This window comes from Anolis sagrei, chromosome 6 (genome assembly GCF_037176765.1).
Source record: "Anolis sagrei isolate rAnoSag1 chromosome 6, rAnoSag1.mat, whole genome shotgun sequence".
Taxonomy (NCBI): Eukaryota; Metazoa; Chordata; class Lepidosauria; order Squamata; family Dactyloidae; genus Anolis; species Anolis sagrei.
Genome location: NC_090026.1, coordinates 35,120,277 through 35,138,854, shown reverse-complemented (window position 1 = coordinate 35,138,854; position 18,578 = coordinate 35,120,277). Strand labels below are relative to the sequence as shown.

Sequence of the window (18,578 nt, the reverse complement as noted above, 5' to 3'; positions counted from 1 at the left end):
TGTGGGAATACCCACCCCCTTCCCCCCCCCCCAAGCCCCGAAACCCCTTCAAAAAGTAATGAATATATACCCGGCCTCTATTACAGCTTCGGCAAGCTCTCCCGGCACGTAGAAATGATGCACCAGGAGAGCGGGGAGAAGGTGGATGGAGGAAAAAAAATCGCTCCTCACCACCCCCACCCCCCGCCCGCTCTCCTGGCACATCATTTCTACGTACCAGGAGAGCCGGTCAAGGCTTGTAATGGAGGCCGGATCAGTTTTTATTACTTTTCTAAGGGGTCATGGGGCTTGGGGGGAGGACCTCCAGACATTCTCTCAGGGTACGTAGCAATCTCTCAGGGTACATAGCAATCATTTCTGGACTGTCCATCATGGAATCCCCACTGTCCATCATGATACCCTGAGAGAATGTCTGGACACCCACCACAGAAAATGCGTGCCTTCTGGGATGGGTGTGGAAAGCCCGCAGGAAAATCCGCATTTTTTAAACGCGGATTCTCCTGGGCTAAAGGCATGTCTGGATCCAGCCAGAGACAGAAAGAAAGAGAGACTAATCCAATATCAACCAGTCAGTTACATTTATTATTTTACTCTATTTATTATTATTATTACATTTATTATTTTACTCTATCATTATTGTTATTTTGCATTTGTTATTTTACTCTCTTTATTATTGGAAGGATACGTAAGTACATTTCCATTGAAGAAGGTTAGAATAACGGTTTAATCAGAGTTGGACAATCTTATCTTAAATTACTGTTTTATGTAAATATTCAAAAACATTTCACCTCCTGATGCCTCAATTAATGTAATTTTATTGGTATCTATTTTTATTTTGAAATTTACCAGTAGCTGCTGCATTTCCCACCCTCGGGTTATACTTGAGTCAGTACATTTTCCCAGTTTTTTGTGATAAAATTCGGTGCCTGAGCTTATATTCGGGTCAGCTTATGCTCAAGTATATGCAGTATAATGATTAGAATGATATGCCCTTCCTTAGTGATGACATTCAACTGCAAAGACGCCACTACAGATAGTATATCCCTTTATCCACCTAAACATTAGGAAGAAGACCTTCATGGCAGTAAGAGCTGATCAACAGTGGAATATACTACCTTGGAGTGTGGAGTCTCCTTCTCTGGAGGCTTTTAATCAGAGCCTGGATTGCTGTCTGTTGGGAGTGCTTTCATTGTGTTTTCTTGCCTGGTAGAATAGGGTTGGACTGGATGGCCCTTGGAGTGTCTTCCAACTCTGATTTTATCATTCAACACTGGCACAAGTATGTGCAAGGCTGCATTGTTAAAAGAATTATGCCCTGATCCAGCCAAGGTCACTCAATGGTGAATGGCAAATTTCTTTTCATGGTCAACATAGTAATTTGTAGAGTGTGAGAGATATGGTGGGGAAGGAAGTAGGGTTAAAAAGCATTGCAAAAGCAAAGGTTCCACCCCCATTGTTTTTGTTTTCTTTTATTTTTGTGGGGAGTGGGGAAAAGACGTCCATCCGGTGAAATTCGCTAGCCGAACCGGATAGCTTGGGACAGGCATGCAGGAACTTCTGTACGCTGGAAGGCTGATAAGCAGGGAAGCTTGGAGCCTGCGGGGGAGACCAAGCTGACAAGGAGTTTCAAACAGAAGAAACAGAGAAAAGGGCGTGCACGGTTTTCCAGTTGGGAAGCCAAGGATGGAGAAAGCACATTATGGATAAGAATATTTTAGTTGCAGATAATGAAAACCCAGTAATCAACAGATACTGGCTTGCTTAGAAACCTTGAACCCTGGACAGCTGCTCCTAGCCTTCTGATACTTATTTTTGTGTTAGGAGCAACTTGAGAAACTGCAAGTCACTTCTGGTGTGAAAGAATTGGCTGTCTGCAAGGATGTTGCCCTGGATGGTTTATCTTCCTGTGGGAGGCTGCTCTCATGCCCATGCATGGGAAGCTGGAGCTGACAGACAGGAGCTCACCCTACTCCTCGGATTCAAACCGTCAACCTTTTGGTCAGCAGTTCAGCCAGTGCAAGGGTTTACCCCATTATGCCATGGGGGGCTCCACCTTTTGATGCTGCGAGTCAGAGAGGAAGAAAGCTTGGAAATACTATTTTTTCTCACTAGCCCATGGATTAGAGCAGGGGTCCCCAAACTCAGGCCCGGGGGCCAGATATGGCCCTCCAAGGTCATTTACTTGGCCCTCGCTCAGGGTCAACCTAAGTCTGAAACGACCTGAAAGCACACACACAACAACAACAACAACAACAATCCTATCTCATCAGCCAAAAGCAGGTCCACACTTCCCATTGAAATACTAATAAGTTTATATTTGCTAAAATTGTTCTTTGTTTTAATTATTGTATTGATTTTAAGTGCTTTTTGCACTACAAATAACACGTGCAGTTGTACATTCATTCTTTTTTTTTTTCAAATTATAATCTGGCCCTCCAACAGTTTGAGGGACTATGACCTGGCCCTCTATTTAAAATGTTTGAGGACCCCTGGATTAGAGGCTCAAGAAGTTGTGATTCAAACAGTAATTTTCCAAGTCCTATGGAGTTAACTGCAATTTTTCATTGATGGTACAAATGTGTAGTCTGCATATGTGACAATGGAACCATCTACACTGCTATATAATCCAGTTTCTGCATCCAGATTATCTGCTTTGATCGAGACTATTTTACAAGAGAACAGCAATAAAGTTTTGGGACAAATCCAGGTTAAGATTTATATTACATTCCCTTTTACGGATTGGGAAATAATCTGGGGAGGAGAATCTGGCTCATCCAAATGTTTTGGACTACAACTCCCATAACTTTTTAGTCCTGCCTTGGGATGTTGGAAATTGAAGCCTAAAACATCAAGACAGACAAAGTTTCACCACCCCTAATATAAGAAAAAACTTGAAGTATTGAGGGGAGGGTGGAAGCAAGTTGTCATCAGAAAACATAGCTGGTCTTCTACATTTGCAGATTTGACTTTTGCGGATTTGATTTTTTGCAGGTTTGATTAAAATGTTCTTTCTAGGAATCTATAGGTTCTTCTGCATGATTTTATGTACAACTATAGAGTCACTCCAGAAGATTTAGATTCCTAGAGATTACCTCTCTCCAATAAGCCTCTAGAAACTGGCCACAGAATTGCACTAGAGGAGATTCCTAGAGAGGAGTTTTCTCAAGTTAAAAAAGTATTTTTTTTAAAAAAAAATGTTTTCTCACTTTTGTGAGATCCTAACTCTACTGAATGTGAAAAGCTGGCTTTACTATAGATTTGGAAGAAGACTCTGGCACAAGCCAGTCAAGGTGGTCCCAGTGGTGATCAGCACACTGGGTGCAGTGCCTAAAGACATTGGCCTGCACTTAAACACAATCGGCGCTGACAAAATTACCATCTGCCAGCTGCAAAAGGCCACCTTACTGGGATCTGCACACATTATTCGCCGATACATCACACAGTCCTAGACAGTTGGGAAGTGTCCGACGTGTGATCCAGTTCAACAGCCAGCAGAGTGTCTGCTGTGGACTCATCTTGTTATGTTTCAAATAATAATAATGATAATAATAATAATAATAATAATAATAATAATAATAGCCCACCCTCTCTCCCTTTAGGAACTCAGGGCAGCTTCCAAAAAGAAAAAAATAGCAAACAATCAATGCCAGATACAAAACAAATTAAAGCAATTAAAAAAACAATTAATAAGCAGTTTAAAAATAGAACAATTGAACAACTTTGACTAGAACATGTAACTCATTCCGGCCTCATCAATAACACCACGGATAGATTAAATCATTAAAATCTGTATAAATAAATGATAAAAGTATAAAAATAAGATTACGAAATATGAAAATAAATAGGTCTTCATTACATGAAGATAATAGTTCTCAATATTGTCTGATAAAACTAATTTCTTCTCCGTATGCTAGCACACAAGCAAGTTTTTAGCTCTTTCTTGAAGGAAAGGAGAGAAGGGGCTGTTCTGATTTCTTTAGGGGGGAGTTCCAGAGGGAAGGAGTGACCACGGAGAAGGCCCCCTCTCTCATTCCCACCAACCATACTTGAGATGGAGGTGGAACCGAGAGGAGGGCCCCCTTTGATGATTGCAGTATCCTGGTGGGTTTACCCTGGCAGGGATGAGGTTTGTCAAATAAGTCTGGGCCTGAATCATTTAGGGCTTTATAGGTGATAAGCAACACTTTGTATTTAGTCCGTAAGTGGATCAGCAGCCAGTGGAGTTGCCATAATATGGGAGTCGTCCACTCATAGAATTATAGAGTTGGAAGAGACCTCATGGGCCATCCACTCCAACCCCCTGCCAAGAAGCAGGAATATTGCATTCAAAACACCCCTGACAGATGGCCATCCAGCCTCTGTTTAAAACCTCTAAAGAAGGAGTCTCCACCACACTCCGGGGCAGAGAGTTCCACTGCTGAACAGCTCTCACAATCAGGAGGAACTCCTAATGTTCAGATGGAATCGACATTCTTGTAGTTTGAAGCCATTGTTCCGCGTCCTAGTCTCCAGGGAAGCGGAAAAAACAAGCTTGCTCCCTCCTCCCTATGACTTCCTCTCACATATTTATACATGGCTATAATGTCTCCTCTCAGCCTTCTCTTCTTGATGCTAAACATGCCCAGCTCTTTTAAGCCGTTCCTCATTGGGCTTGTTCTCCAGACCCTTGATCATTTTAGTTGCCCTCCTCTGGACACATTCCAGCTTGTCAATATCTCTCTTCACTCCCTGTACGGTGATCCAATTAGTAATATGGCTGCCAATATCTGAACCAATTGAAGCTCTCAAACTATCTTCAAAGGCAGTCCCATGTAGAGTATTGAAGTAGTCCAGGAGGCGTGTGACTAAAGTATGGACAACCACAACCAAGTCTGGCAGCTCAAGGTACAGGTGTAGCTGGTGCACAAGTTTTAATTGTGCAAAGGCACTCCGGGCCACCGTTGACACCTGGGGCTCCAGGTCAATGATGAGTTCAGGATCATCCTCAGACTGCGAACCTGTGTCTTCAGGGAAAATGTGACTCTGTCCAACACAGGCTGTAATCCAACACCCTGATCCACCTTCCGACTGACCAGGAGTACCTCTGTCTTTTGTGGATTTAATTTCAAATTGTGAGATCAACAGCATGAAGAGTTCACAAAATGTTTATTCGTGGGTGCCTGCCTTTTAAAGGAGCCTCTAAAACAGACCTCTCTAGCATTACCTAAGAAGCAAGCATAATTTTTTCGTTGCCAGTTAGACCTAGAAGAAGCATAGCAGCATATCCCAATAGACACAACTAGACTCAAGAAAGCCAAAACCAAACCTTCAGGCTACATTCGGAACTATTCTAAAAATTCTCCTTCCAACTCGAAACACAATTTGTCAGGCAAGGATGCTTTTCTGATCACAGCTTACAGAAATAACTGCCTTGGAGCACATTTCCTACAATCCCTTCCAGTGGGTTCTATAAGTCCAAAATAAGTAACTTTTAAAGTTCAGGTTGTTCCCACTTAAGAGGGATAGAGGTCATTGCTTTGTATCTGGGGTGCATTTTCTGCCTGTCGGAATCTACAGTCACCAACCTCCCTTTTTAAAAATATATTGTTATTAATTATAAAAAGGAATAAGAGAAGGGGTAAGAGGGTAAAAGTTATTTATACATGCAAAGTGCGAGAACAAAAATATACAAAGAAAGTAGGAAAAGGGAAAAAAGGAGAAAGTAACACACAAAAGATACTAAAAAAAACCAAAAAAGAGAAAAAAGATGAAAAAATTAAAAAAGAGAAAAATAATAATAAAAAATAAAATTGCTCTGGTGATTTCCATCCAATCCTTTGCCGTTTCAAAATTATTTGTTCTGTAGTATTCTGTATTACTTTAGCTGTAGCATAGTGTAGCTTTATTCTTCTTATGTTCCGTTTAATATGAATTCTATTTATGATTCTTTAATTTTCTAGTTTCTTCATAATCATCCATCAGTGACCAATTTGTCTGTTTAACTGGGCTTCCTGAGTTTTTCCAGATTAATAAAGGGCAACTTACAGGGAGCAGTCAACCCTCCTGTTTAAGGAGCTCCATTGGCTGCCGTTCATCTTCCGGTCCCAATTCAAGGTACAGGTTCTGACTAGGCCTGGGTAACAACGCAAAAATTTGTTTCTAAAATCGATTTGTATTTGGGGTTTTTTTTTTTGTTTCGATATTTAAAATAATTACAAAATTTTCCCTTAAAAAAGTTCGGTATTTACAAAATTTCGTTAATATTTACAAAACATTTTGTAAAGATGGCGCCCTTTTTTTTCAATATTTTTTAAATATTTTTTTAATTTAATTATTAATTTAGTAGAATAGGGAGGAGAAATTATTATTAAGGAGGGAAGGCAGGCACTCACTCTGGCGGGCCCTCAAGCGCTGCCGCCGAGTCGGGCCCGGCTCCTCCGAAGCAATGCGAAATTGGGAGAAGGGCTCCCCAAAGGCCATCTAGCCCAGCCCTCCGCTAAGGAATTGGGAGAACGAAGCACAGCCCTCCGCTAAGGAATTGGGAGAATGAAGCACACCCACCGCAAAGGTGAGGAAGGAGGGACGGGCCGCCTTCCCGCTGAGGGTCGCTCGCCCTCTCGCTCGCCCTCTCGCTCGCTTGCTCAGCCGGCGCCTTCCCCGCTCTCTCCTCCTCCTCCTCCTCCTCCTCCTCTTTCAGGCTCTGCCTCTGACTGGCTAAGAGAGGAGAGAGAGGAGAGCTCCCAGCAAGCATCGCCAGGCCATCTTACGTATTTCCGAAATGGACGGAAATACAAAATTTTTTGGCGCCTGCCGTTTCGATATTTAAAAACACTTCCGGGTTTAAAAATAAGTTTTGTAATCGTTTTGTAATTGCTAAAATTAACGAATATTTAACGAATTACAAAATTAACGAACGAAACCGCCCAGGCCTAGTTCTGACTTATAAAGCCCTAAACGGTTTGGGACCCGCCTACCTTCATGACCGTATCTCTCTCCATGAACCAGCTCGTACCCTTCGATCTTCGAGTGTGGCCCTCCTTTCGCCCTTGCCAGTCTCTCAAACTCGCCTTGTGGGTACAAGGGAGAGGGCCTTCTCCTCTGTGGCCCCCCGACTCTGGAATTCACTTCCCGGAGAGATTAGGAAAGCCCCTACTTTGGAAACTTTTAAAAAGAGTCTTAAGACCTGGCTCTACCGTCGAAGAGTAGCCACATAATTTTATGCTAGTGCTCCGCCAATGTTCTTGTCCCAGGAGTCATCGTCCCGTCCCCCCCTATACGAAGGTTGGCTTATTTTCCTATCTCCCTATGAGTTCTCCCTTACAATTAGTTCTGCCCCCTTATCTCACCTGGAGTTTTTAAATTATTTTATGTACATGCAACCCGCCCTTTATCTTTCTGTCATTATGCTTAGTTCCTATGTTTTGTGTATATTGTTTTATATGCCTTAATGTTTTATATTTTAATGTTATGTTGTTTATTTTATTGCAATTTGTATTGTTATATTGTAATTCTTGTTCAGGCTTGGCCCTATGTAAACCGCTCCGAGTCCCCTTTGGGGAGATGGTGACGGGGTACAAATAAAGTTTATTATTATTATTTTTCTTTAGTATAAAAGTTAATTTGTCCATGTCTTTTATTTCCCTTATTTTATTTAACCGCTGATCTATACCTGGTATTTCCTTCTGTTTCCATTGTTTTACATATATGATCCTGGCGGCTGTTGTCAAATACACAAATATAATATCGTCATTTGAATCTAATGTTAACCTCCCTTTTTTGATAGAAAACGGCAAACTGGGGACCATTGAACAACCACATACCTTAAAGATTAAAGGTGAAATCAAATTAATCATTGGGTTCTGCTTTTATTGTGTACATTATGTGTTGATAGTGATCCAAAACTCTCCCCTATTTTTGCCACAGTTTTTTTGGACCAAGAGCTTACAAAGGTTATTGTTTCCGAGTACAAACTCCAAAACTACTAGAGATTACCCTGCAGACAGGACCCAGTTTAACATTTTGATCTTAAAATTAGTCTTGTCCATGAATAGGGAAGACGCTGCTTTCAAGAGTCAGAAGCAGAGTTGCCATCATATCATGCCAGATATGCAAAGCAGTCATTTGAGCCAAGCTACTACATATCTGTACGCTGAATGCAGAGAGAAGGAAGGAAATAAACACACACATGCACACGCAGAGCAAACCCAAAGGGGCAAGCAAATTCTTTTCTTAGATTTCTTTCCTGTTCTGTCCCAGTATAGAATAGATTACATCAGGGTTGTGGAATGCAAGCTCCTCCAGATGTTGCCTTGACTGCAACACCCATCATTCCTTGCTACAGGCTATGCTTGCTTGGACCCATAGACACTGCAGCTCTATAACATCTAGAGCTGCCCAATCTGATTTGAATTTCACAATGTTCGAAGTAGTTTATTCACATACAAAATGTCTAAGGTGCCATTCTATAATTACAGCACCTATGGCAACTTGCAACCCATTGTTGCCTCACCATTGTTGTCTGGATCTTTTAACTAATGACTATTGGCATATTTTATTGATTCTATTGCTCTTGTTAATTTTATATGTCTGGTTTTAATGTTTAAACATTGTATTTTATATGTTGTATGGCACCATTGTGTGCTTTGTAAGCTGCCCTGAGTCCCTATGGAAGATGCTGGCAGGGTGTAAATAAAAGCTTATTATTTATTATTATTACGAGGATTATCCAGAAAGTAAGGTTACAAGATACATAGCTCTCACAGGGAATTTTCTCAGGGAAGTTGGTATCACTGCTGTGTAGCGGGAAGCCAGCAGAAGCGAACGGTTAGTGCAAGTCGTCAGTAGCTCATCGACTGGCATTGTGGTGAAGGTTAGAGATGAGCATCCTCATTCCGTTTCCCTCCAGGTTCTCTAGGTATTTTCCTAGGTATGTCCGTTGCAAATGACCAGCACAACAACCACACCTTCCCATATTCCAGACATCATTCAGATCAAAACATACAATTGATTTCAGGATGTGCTTGTCCAAGTTGATCAGAAAAATTAGGTGGGAGAGGTAAGAAGGAGGTAGTAACACCATATGGATCAAAGGAGAAAGAAATCACATATTTTTAGTTCTTTGCTGCAGTAAAAAAGTTGCATGCAAGTAGAAACCCAGCATCACATGGAGCGCATTGGACTAAGCCACCCTGCTGCTCCTTACAGATTCCTCCTTGCAGGGGTTTTATGTATGTTTCATATGTCTCTGTGTGCCTTCAAGTTGCCTGTTGACTTAGTACAATCCTAAGAATACTGTAGGGTTTTTTTTAAGCAAGTGTGGTTTTGCCAGTTCCTTCCTCTGAAATAAAGTCAAAAGCACCTGTATTGATTGACAAGATCTCATCCATGTATAAACCAGAGCTGACCCAAATTAACTTCCAAAATACAGGAAAATATATTAAAAAAATACAAATCCTCCACCTGAAGCCTAAAATAGTACAGGTAAGATCAAACACCAATATCATCATCATCATCATCATCATCATCATCTATATAAATAAAAATGTAATGTCCGTTTGTGGGATTAACTGAACTCAAAAACCACTGGACGAACTGACACCAAATTTGGACAAAAAACACCTAACAACCCAATGTATGTCCTTCACTAAAAAAAAATTGATTTTGTCATTTGAGAGTTGTAGTTGCTGGGATTTATAGTTCACCTACAATCAAAGATCATTCTGAACCCCAGCAATGATGGAATTGAACCAGTCTTGGCATACAGAACTCTAATGACAGACAGAGAATAATGGAAGAGTTTGGTGGACATTGACCTTGAGTTTTGGAGTTGTAGTTCACCTACATCCAGAGAGCACTGTGGACTCAAACAATAATAGATCTGGACCAAACTCTACACAAGTACTCAATATGCCCAAATGTGAATACTGGTGGAGTTTGGGGAAAATAGAATCTTGACATTTGGGAGTTGTAGTTGCTGGGATTTGTAGTTCACCCACAATCACAGAGCATTCTGAACCCAACGATAGAATTGGGCCAAACCTCCCACATAGGACCCCCATGACCACCAGAGTGGGCCACAGCAACGCGTGGCAGGGGACGGCTAGTAATAATAATAACTTTATTTATATTCCGCTCTATCTCCCCAAAGGGACTCTGGGCAGATTCCAAACATAAAAAGCAAACATTCAATACCCGAATACAACAATACACCCATACTAACAAAATGTATGCAACCCAACATATAAATACGAATTATAACTTAACAAACTAAAATTAAATAAAAAGTACAGCCTGTTATAACAGACATAAGACAAAACATCAAACATCAAATGGAAACAATAATTTCCCATTTCTTTGGGGCGAATCGATTAATTATTGCTCAAGATATCTATTGAGCTGGTGGGGTGAGCAAGGCACGGATACAAATGGCACCAAGTTTCATTGTCTCTTTCCCCAAGTTACAAAGAGCAATACTCAGCTGACACATGATCCATTGGCTCTTCACTTCCACTCTGTCCAACTAAGAGCCAACCTCATCCTTTCAAAACAATGATGTCCCTTCATCTTGGATCAGTGGCCTTCTTTGATACTTTGATCATTGTTCACAGACTAATAATAATAATAATAATAATAATAATAATACTTTATTTATACTCCGCCACCATCTCCCCAAGGGGACTTGGGACAGCTTACATGAGGCCAAGCCCAACAACACATCAGTAAAAACAAAACAGCAAGCAAATAAAACAGTACAATTAATATAACTTACATGTAAACAATAATACACAGAATTTAAAAACTTATGGCTGGGCCAGATGTAATAAATAAAATAAACACTAGATGTGAACAGAGGTAGGATGTAGAACCATTGAACTATAGATCTAGAAGGGACCCCAATGGCCATCCAGTCCATCTCTTTGCCATGCAAGAATACACCATCAAAGCACTCCTGACAGATGGCCATCCAGCATCCAAAGAAGAAGACTGCACTACAATCCAAGGAAGCATATTCTACTGTCAAACATCTCTTGTTATCAGGAAGTTCTTCCTAATGTTTACGTGTGCAGTCTAAACACAAAGGCATGTGTCACAAGAACATACCAAGAGCAATCATTTACGTCCCGCCTCTTTCTCTGTGCCAGTATTGTTTGCATCATACATGCAAGGTTAACGTCCTTCCACTCCAGAACAAATAGCTACCACTTTAAATTCCATGCTTCAATGCCGATGCCAATAGATCAGAAAACCCACTTTTGGAAAGAGTCACGTTCCTACTGATGCTGGGGCACTTTGATGACTAAGTATAATAGGCTGATTAAAAGACACGGGCAACTCACACACATGATTAAATGACATCGGTTTACCATTTATTTGGAAACAGAAGTTTAAAAAAAATCTCAACACATCATCACAATTATAACTCCCATAGTTACACCCTAAAACAACTCCACATTCTTTCCCCCTACATTCATTTATGTAATATTTATTGATTGCTATAAAAATGTATATCCTGTCCTGTGAGTGTTTATGCACCTCTTGGGACCGTTAATCGCTCTGAAACAATAAAATGAGCCCCCAAAAAAGTGATATAATAAAAGCATAGCAAGGCTCAGAGAAGACTGTAATATAGCATTTAAACAATAAAACGATCCAAAAAAGGAATATAATAAGGACAAAGAAAGATGCAGAGAATGTTGTAATATGACTCATTCTAGCTTCCAAGGACGTGTGTCCCAAGGATGTACGTTCTTTCTTCCAACAAGCATAACTTGGCCCTTCTCTTTCTCATACCCAGAAATACTTTATTATTATTACTAGTATTGCTGTTGTTGTTATTATTATTATTATTATTATTATTAGATACATAACAAGATTCGTACACAGCAAACAAGATCAGTATGCTGGCTTTTGTATTTGATCACACTTCAGACACTTCCAAAGTGTGATGTTTCAGTGAGTAGCGTGTGCAGATCCGCATAGGGTGGCCTTTTGCAATTGGCAGATGGCAATTTTGTCAGTGCTGATTGTTTTTAAGTGCAGGCCAAGGTCTTTAGGCATTGCACCAAGTGTGCCAATCACCACTGGGACCACCTTTTCTGGCTTATTATTATTATTATTTTACTCTATTTATTATTATTGTTATTATTATTATTTATAATTGTTATTAAAGGAGATTCCACCTGAACATTAGGAAAAACTTTTGTAATTGTGAGAACTGTTCAGCATTGGCACTCTCTGCCCCAGAGTGTGATTGATTCTCCTTCTTTGGAGATTTTTAAACAGAGGTTGGATGGCCATCTGTCGGGGGTGCTTTGAATGTGATTTTCCTGGTTCTTGGACTGGATGGCCCACGAGGTCCCTTCCAACTCTATGAGCTGCTGAACTTGTTGACCGAAAGGTCGCAGGTTCGATTCCGGGGAGCGGCATGAGCTTCCGCTGTCAGCCCTAGCTTCTGCCAACCTAGCAGTTCAAAAACATGTAAATGTGAGTCGATTAATAGGTACCGCTCCGGCAGGAAAGTAACCGCGCTCCATGCAGTCATGCTGGCCACATGACCTTGGAGGTGTCTATGGACAATGCTGGCTCTTCGGCTAAGAAATGGAGATGAGCACCACACCCCAGAGTAGGGCACGAATGGACTTCATGTCAGGGGACAACCTTCACCTTTATTATTATTATCATTATTACTATTACTACTACTACCAGTCCCTTGCCACGTGTTGCTGTAGCCCAGTCGGTGTATATGTGTTTTGTGTGTGTGTACATGTGTGTTTGTGTGTGTGTGTATATATATATATATATATATATATTGTTTTGCACATACGTTGTAATGTTTTTTTAATTTTGGCTTTTTAAGTCTCTTCAACTGTGTTTTTCAGGGGTTTTATGGGTGATGGTCACTCATTGGCCTGATAGGTGTGTTGTGTCCAAATTTGGTGTCAATTCACCCAGTGGTTTTTGAGTTATGTTAATCCCACAAACAAACATTACATTTTTATAGATAGATAGATAGATAGATATTTGGTCATGTCAGGAGCGACTTGAGAAACTGCAAGTCGCTTCTGGTGTGAGAGAATTGACCGTCTGCAAGGACGTTGCTCAGGGGACGCCCAGATGTTTTTGATGTTTTATCATCCTTGTGGGAGGCTTCTCTCATGTCCCCGCATGAGGAGCTGGAGCTGATAGAGGGAGCTCATCCACGCTCTCCCCAGATTCGAACCTGCGACCTGTCAGTCTTCAGTCCTGCCGGCACAGGGGTTTATGTCAGGAGCGACTTGAGAAACTGCAATCGCTTCTGGTGTGAGAGAATTGGTCGTTTGCAAGGACGTTGCCCAGGAGACGGCAGGATGTTTTGATGTGTTATCATCCTTGTGGGAGGCTTCTCTCATGTCCCCGCATGAGGAGCTGGAGCTGATAGAGGGAGCTCATCCACGCTCTCCCCAGATTCGAACCTGCGACTTGTCGGTCTTCAGTCTTGCCGGCACAGGGGTTTAACCCACTGCGCCACCGGGGGGTCCATTTATAAAGATTATTATGCCGCTCTTGTACATCAGTCAAGTTGATGCCCACCATATCCACTCTGTACATCAGTCAAGTTGATGCCCACCATGTCCACTCCATACATCAGTCAAGTTGATGCCCACCATGTCCACTCCATACATCAGTCAAGTTGATGCCCACCATGTCCACTCCGTACATCAGTCAAGTTGATGCCCACCATGTCCACTCCGTACATCAGTCAAGTTGATGCCCACCATGTCCACTCCATACATCAGTCAAGTTGATGCCCACCATGTCCACTCCGTACATCAGTCAAGTTGATGCCCACCATATCCACTCCATACATCAGTCAAGTTGATGCCCACCATGTCCACTCCATACATCAGTCAAGTTGATGCCCACCATGTCCACTCCATACATCAGTCAAGTTGATGCCCACCATGTCCACTCCATACATCAGTCAAGTTGATGCCCACCATGTCCACTCCGTACATCAGTCAAGTTGATGCCCACCATGTCCACTCCATACATCAGTCAAGTTGATGCCCACCATATCCACTCCATACATCAGTCAAGTTGATGCCCACCATGTCCACTCCATACATCAGTCAAGTTGATGCCCACCATGTCCACTCCGTACATCAGTCAAGTTGATGCCCACCATGTCCACTCCGTACATCAGTCAAGTTGATGCCCACCATACCCACTCCATACATCAGTCAAGTTGATGCCCACCGTGTCCACTCCATACATCAGTCAAGTTGATGCCCACCATATCCACTCCATACATCAGTCAAGTTGATGCCCACCATATCCACTCCATACATCAGTCAAGTTGATGCCCACCATATCCACTCCATACATCAGTCAAGTTGATGCCCACCATGTCCACTCCATACATCAGTCAAGTTGATGCCCACCATATCCACTCCGTACATCAGTCAAGTTGATGCCCACCATACCCACTCCGTCTTCACTCGGCCCTCTTCTTTCTCATATCCAGAAATAATAATAATGAAAATAATACTAAACCAACATAATACTTAAACCAAGTTATTTTAAGGTATTTTGGGGCAACTGAAAATAACATTTCTGAAACTCTGCTTGATATGTGTTTTTGTGCAATGGCATACCTTTGTCCCTAACAGTTCAAAGAGATAGCTAGGTATATCAGTCTAACAGTGGAGAAACCTTAATCGCCTCTTGCATGAATGCGAGTGGATATGTACCACTCAGGAGAAGGTTGACAGTGTAACGTTCCCGTTTGCCCGGTATGACTTCCCCTGCCTGACCAGTTCGATGGTTCGATTCCCGCTTAACCCCAGATGCCCAGCCTCTGGTTTATCGCCTTGATTGGCAGGCGGTCGCGGCTTCCAACCCACCCCGCAGCCCTTTCCCGCCCTCGTGTCCAGGCGAGCGTGCCCTGGGCTTGCTCGCCTCTTTCTCTAACGGGACCCTCCACGAACGGGGCTGGAGAAAGCCCCTCCCGCCCCCCTTCTTGCCTTCCTTCTGCCACGACACAGAAGGAGAGCCCCCACTCCGCGATCCCGCCTCACCTCGGCGTTTCTGGGCGGCGGCGGCGGTGGCGGGATCCCAACCAAACAAAAAGCGACTCCATTCATCGGGCGCGGCGCTGGCCCCGACGGGACGGGACGGGAAAGAGAGAGAGAGAAAGAGAGAGAGGCGGCAGGAGCCTCGGCAGAGAGACAGAGCGAGCAGAGGAGGGAAGGAGGCTGGCTGACTCGGCTGGGCCAGGCTGGCCCCGGCCTCCGCGGCTCCGCCTCTCCCACGGCGGGAGGAGGGCCGGGCCCATCCGGAGGAGGAGGAGCGGACCAAGGATCGGGGAAGAGGAGGAGGAGGAGGAGGAGGGGCCCCCAGGCGGATAGGGAGACCCTCGGACAGCGGGGAGGGCGATCCGCGAGAAGAAGGCCAAGGAGTGAAAGCAAGCAAGGAAGAAAAAGACGAGGAGGGGGAGAAGAAGGAGAGTAAAAAAGAAGAGGAGGAGAAGGAGGAAGAAGAAGAAAGAGGAGGGGGAAGAAGGAGAGTGGGAGAAAAAGGACAGGAGGAAAGGGAGAAGAAAGAAAAGAAGGGAGAGGAGGTGAAGAGGAGGGGAAAGAAGGGGAGGGGGAGAAGAAGGAGAGGAGGAAGGGGGAAGAAAGAGAAAAGAAGTGGGGAGGAGAAGAAGAGGAGGGGGGAGGGGGAGAAGAAGGAGAATAAAGAAAAGGAAGAAGAAGAAAGAGAAGGGGGTAGGAGAAGAAGGACAGAGGGAAGGGAGAAGAAAGAGAAAAGAAGGGAGAGGAGGAGAGGGGGAGGGAGAGGAGGAGAGGAGGAAGAGTGAAGAAAGAGAAAAGAAGTGGGGAGGAGAAGAAGAGGAGGAGGAGAGAGGGGGAGAAGAAGGAGAATAAAGAGGAGGAGGAGGAAGAAGAGGAAGAAGAAGAAAGAGAAGGGGAGTGGGAGAAGAAGGACAGGAGGAAAGAGAAGAAAGAGAAAAGAAGGGAGAGGAGGATAAGGGGAGGGAGAGGAGGAAGGGAGAAGAAAGAGAAAAGAAGTGGGGGGAGAAGAAGAGGAGGAAGAGGGAGGGGGAGAGAAGAAGGAGAATAAAGAAGAGGAGGAGGAAGAGAAAGGAGGAAGAGAAGGAGTGGGAGAAGAAGGACAGGAGAAAAGGGAGAAGAAAGAAAAAAGAAGGGAGAGGGAGTGAAGAGGAGGGGAAAGGAGAGGAGGGGGAGAAGAAGGAGAGGAGGAAGGGAGAAGAAAGAAAAGAAGGGGAAGAAGAAGGGAAAAAGGAGGAGGAGGAAGGGAAGTGGGGGAAGAAAAAAGGAGAGGAGGGAAAAAGATGGGGAGAAAGATAAAGAAGAGGGGGAGGAAAAGAGGGAGAGAAAGAAAGGGGGAGGGGAGAAGAAAGAAAAAAGAAGGGGAAGAAGACGGAGGGGGAAAGAAGAGGGGAGAAAGAGAAGGGAGGGAGAAGAGTGAGAGTGGGAGACGAAGGGAAAAAAGATGAAGAGGAAGGAAAAGAAGCTGGAGGAGGAGAAAAAAGAAGAGGGGGAAGGGGAAGAATAAGAGGAGAAAGAAAAAAGGGGAGATGAGAACAGGAAAAAGAGGGAGAAAAGAAAAGGAGGATGGAGAAAAAGGAGGAGGATAAGAAGAGGGGGAAAGAAAAAAGAGTAAGAAGACAAAAGTGAGGGAGAGAACAAGGAAAAAAGAAAAGGGGGAAACAAGAGAAGAAAGAAAAACATGGAGGAGAGGAGGAGGAGGGAAAAGAAGGAAAAGGGGAAGGGAGGAAGAAGACAGGATGATGAAGAAGACGGGAGACAGAGGGGGAGAGGAAAAGAGGGAGAAGAGAAAATGATGAAGAAGGATGAAGAAGAAGAATAGTAGGAAGGAGAGAGAAAGAGAGAAGAGTTGGAGGAGGGGAAGAAAAACAAGAAACAGAGGAGGGGGTGGTGAAGAAGAAGAGTGAGAGCAAGAAGTAGAGGAGAAAGAAGCGGAGGAAGGAGGTGAAATGTTATTTGTTACCCACATCATGGTTTGAGATGCAGTACAACTTAGTTAAAATACATAGATACTAGAACGAAAGATCATAAACATTCATATATAGACTCTTAGTCAATTGATTCCCACAAGTATTGGTAGTTCCAGATAAATGTTGTTCCTGAGAGTATTAAAAACAGGCCTAACTAATACTATATCCCATACTATAAGGTAAAGGTTTTCCCCTGACATTAAGTCCAATCGTGACCAACTCTGGAGGTTGGTGCTCATCTCCATTTCTAAGCCAAAGAGCTGGTGTTGTCCGTAGACACCTCCTAGATCATGTGGCCAGCATGACTGCAAGGAGTGCTGTTATCCCATACTATAACATACCATAAACTCTATATTGACTTGATATTAATACTGAATTACAGCCATTGGGTCTTCCTAAAGGGGAATGAGTGTGTGCTTCTTGATGCCGCCAGCTTCTTCCTTTCCTCTGCCCTGGGATCCTTTTAAATTTGCCGGCTTTGTGGCCTTCATGTGTGCCCTTTCCACTCCCAACTGCCCACCCACACAGCCCATGAGAGGAGTAATGTAAGTAGGAAAGAGGGCAAAGAGGAATGGGACTGCCATTTGGAAGGCAAAAGGTATGGGAAACTCAGGAATAGAGTTTTGGGGACCTATCACACTCCACTGTAATAGTGCCAAAGGTTGCCCACTCTAAACACCTTCGCAGAAGCATATGAGAAGCTCAGCCTGTCATTGAACACTGAGAAAACCAAAGTGCTCTTCCAGCAGTCACCGGCCAATCCCTCTCCAATGCCAGAAATACAGCTTAATTGTGTAACATTAGAAAATGTTGACCAATTCCACTACCTTGGGAGCCACCTCTCCACAAAAGGCAACACTGACACTGAAATACAACACCGCCTGAGCTCTGCGAGTGCAGCATTTTTCCAAAGGAAGAAGAGTGTTTGAGGACCAAGACATCCGCAGGGATACGAAGGTGCTTGTTTATAAAGCCATTGTCCTCCCAACTCTACTATATGCCTGCGAGATGTGGACTGTCTACAGACGTCACATGCAACTCCTAGAATGATTCCATCAGCGTTGCCTCCAAAAAAATCCTGCAAATCTCTTTTGAAGACAAATGAAGAAATGTCAGCATGCTGGAAGAAGCAAAGACCACCAGCACTGAAGCGATGGTCCTCCACCATCAACTCCGCTGGACTGGCCATGTTATCCGGATGCCTGACCACCGTCTCCCAAAGCAGTTGCTCTACTCCGAACTCAAGAACGGAAAAACGGAATGTTGGAGGACAGGAAAAGAGATTTAAAGATGGACTCAAAGCCAACCTTAAAAACTCTGGCATGGACACTGAGAACTGGGAAGCCCTGACCTTGAGCGCTCCAGCTGGACATCAGCTGTGACCAGCAATGCTGTACAAGAGGCACAAATGGAGGGTGAGAGAAACGTGCCAAGAGGAAGGCGCATCAAGCCAACCCCGACCGAGACCACCTTCCACCTGGATACCATTGCCCTCACTGCAGGAGAACATGCAGATCAAGAATAGGGCTCCACAGTCACCTACGTACCCACTGCCAGTACACCGATCTTGGAAGACAAT

At 43.5% G+C, this 18,578-nt stretch overlaps 1 protein-coding gene across 2 annotated transcripts in view; it reads right to left on the bottom strand.

The window, feature by feature from the left end:
* Nucleotides 1-18,578, bottom strand: part of ARHGAP23 (Rho GTPase activating protein 23) — a 285,796-nt gene that overhangs the window by 222,112 nt on the left and 45,106 nt on the right. Inside the window, exon 1 of one of the 2 annotated variants that reach the window (XM_060780917.2) lies at nt 15,036-15,276. The exons of the other annotated variant lie outside the window; for it this stretch is intronic. Within the exon in view, the coding sequence (XP_060636900.2) occupies nt 15,036-15,101 (66 nt within the window). The 5' untranslated portion in view covers nt 15,102-15,276. Of the gene's footprint in view, nt 1-15,035; nt 15,277-18,578 lie in introns of those variants that run through there. 2 annotated transcript variants of the gene reach the window in all.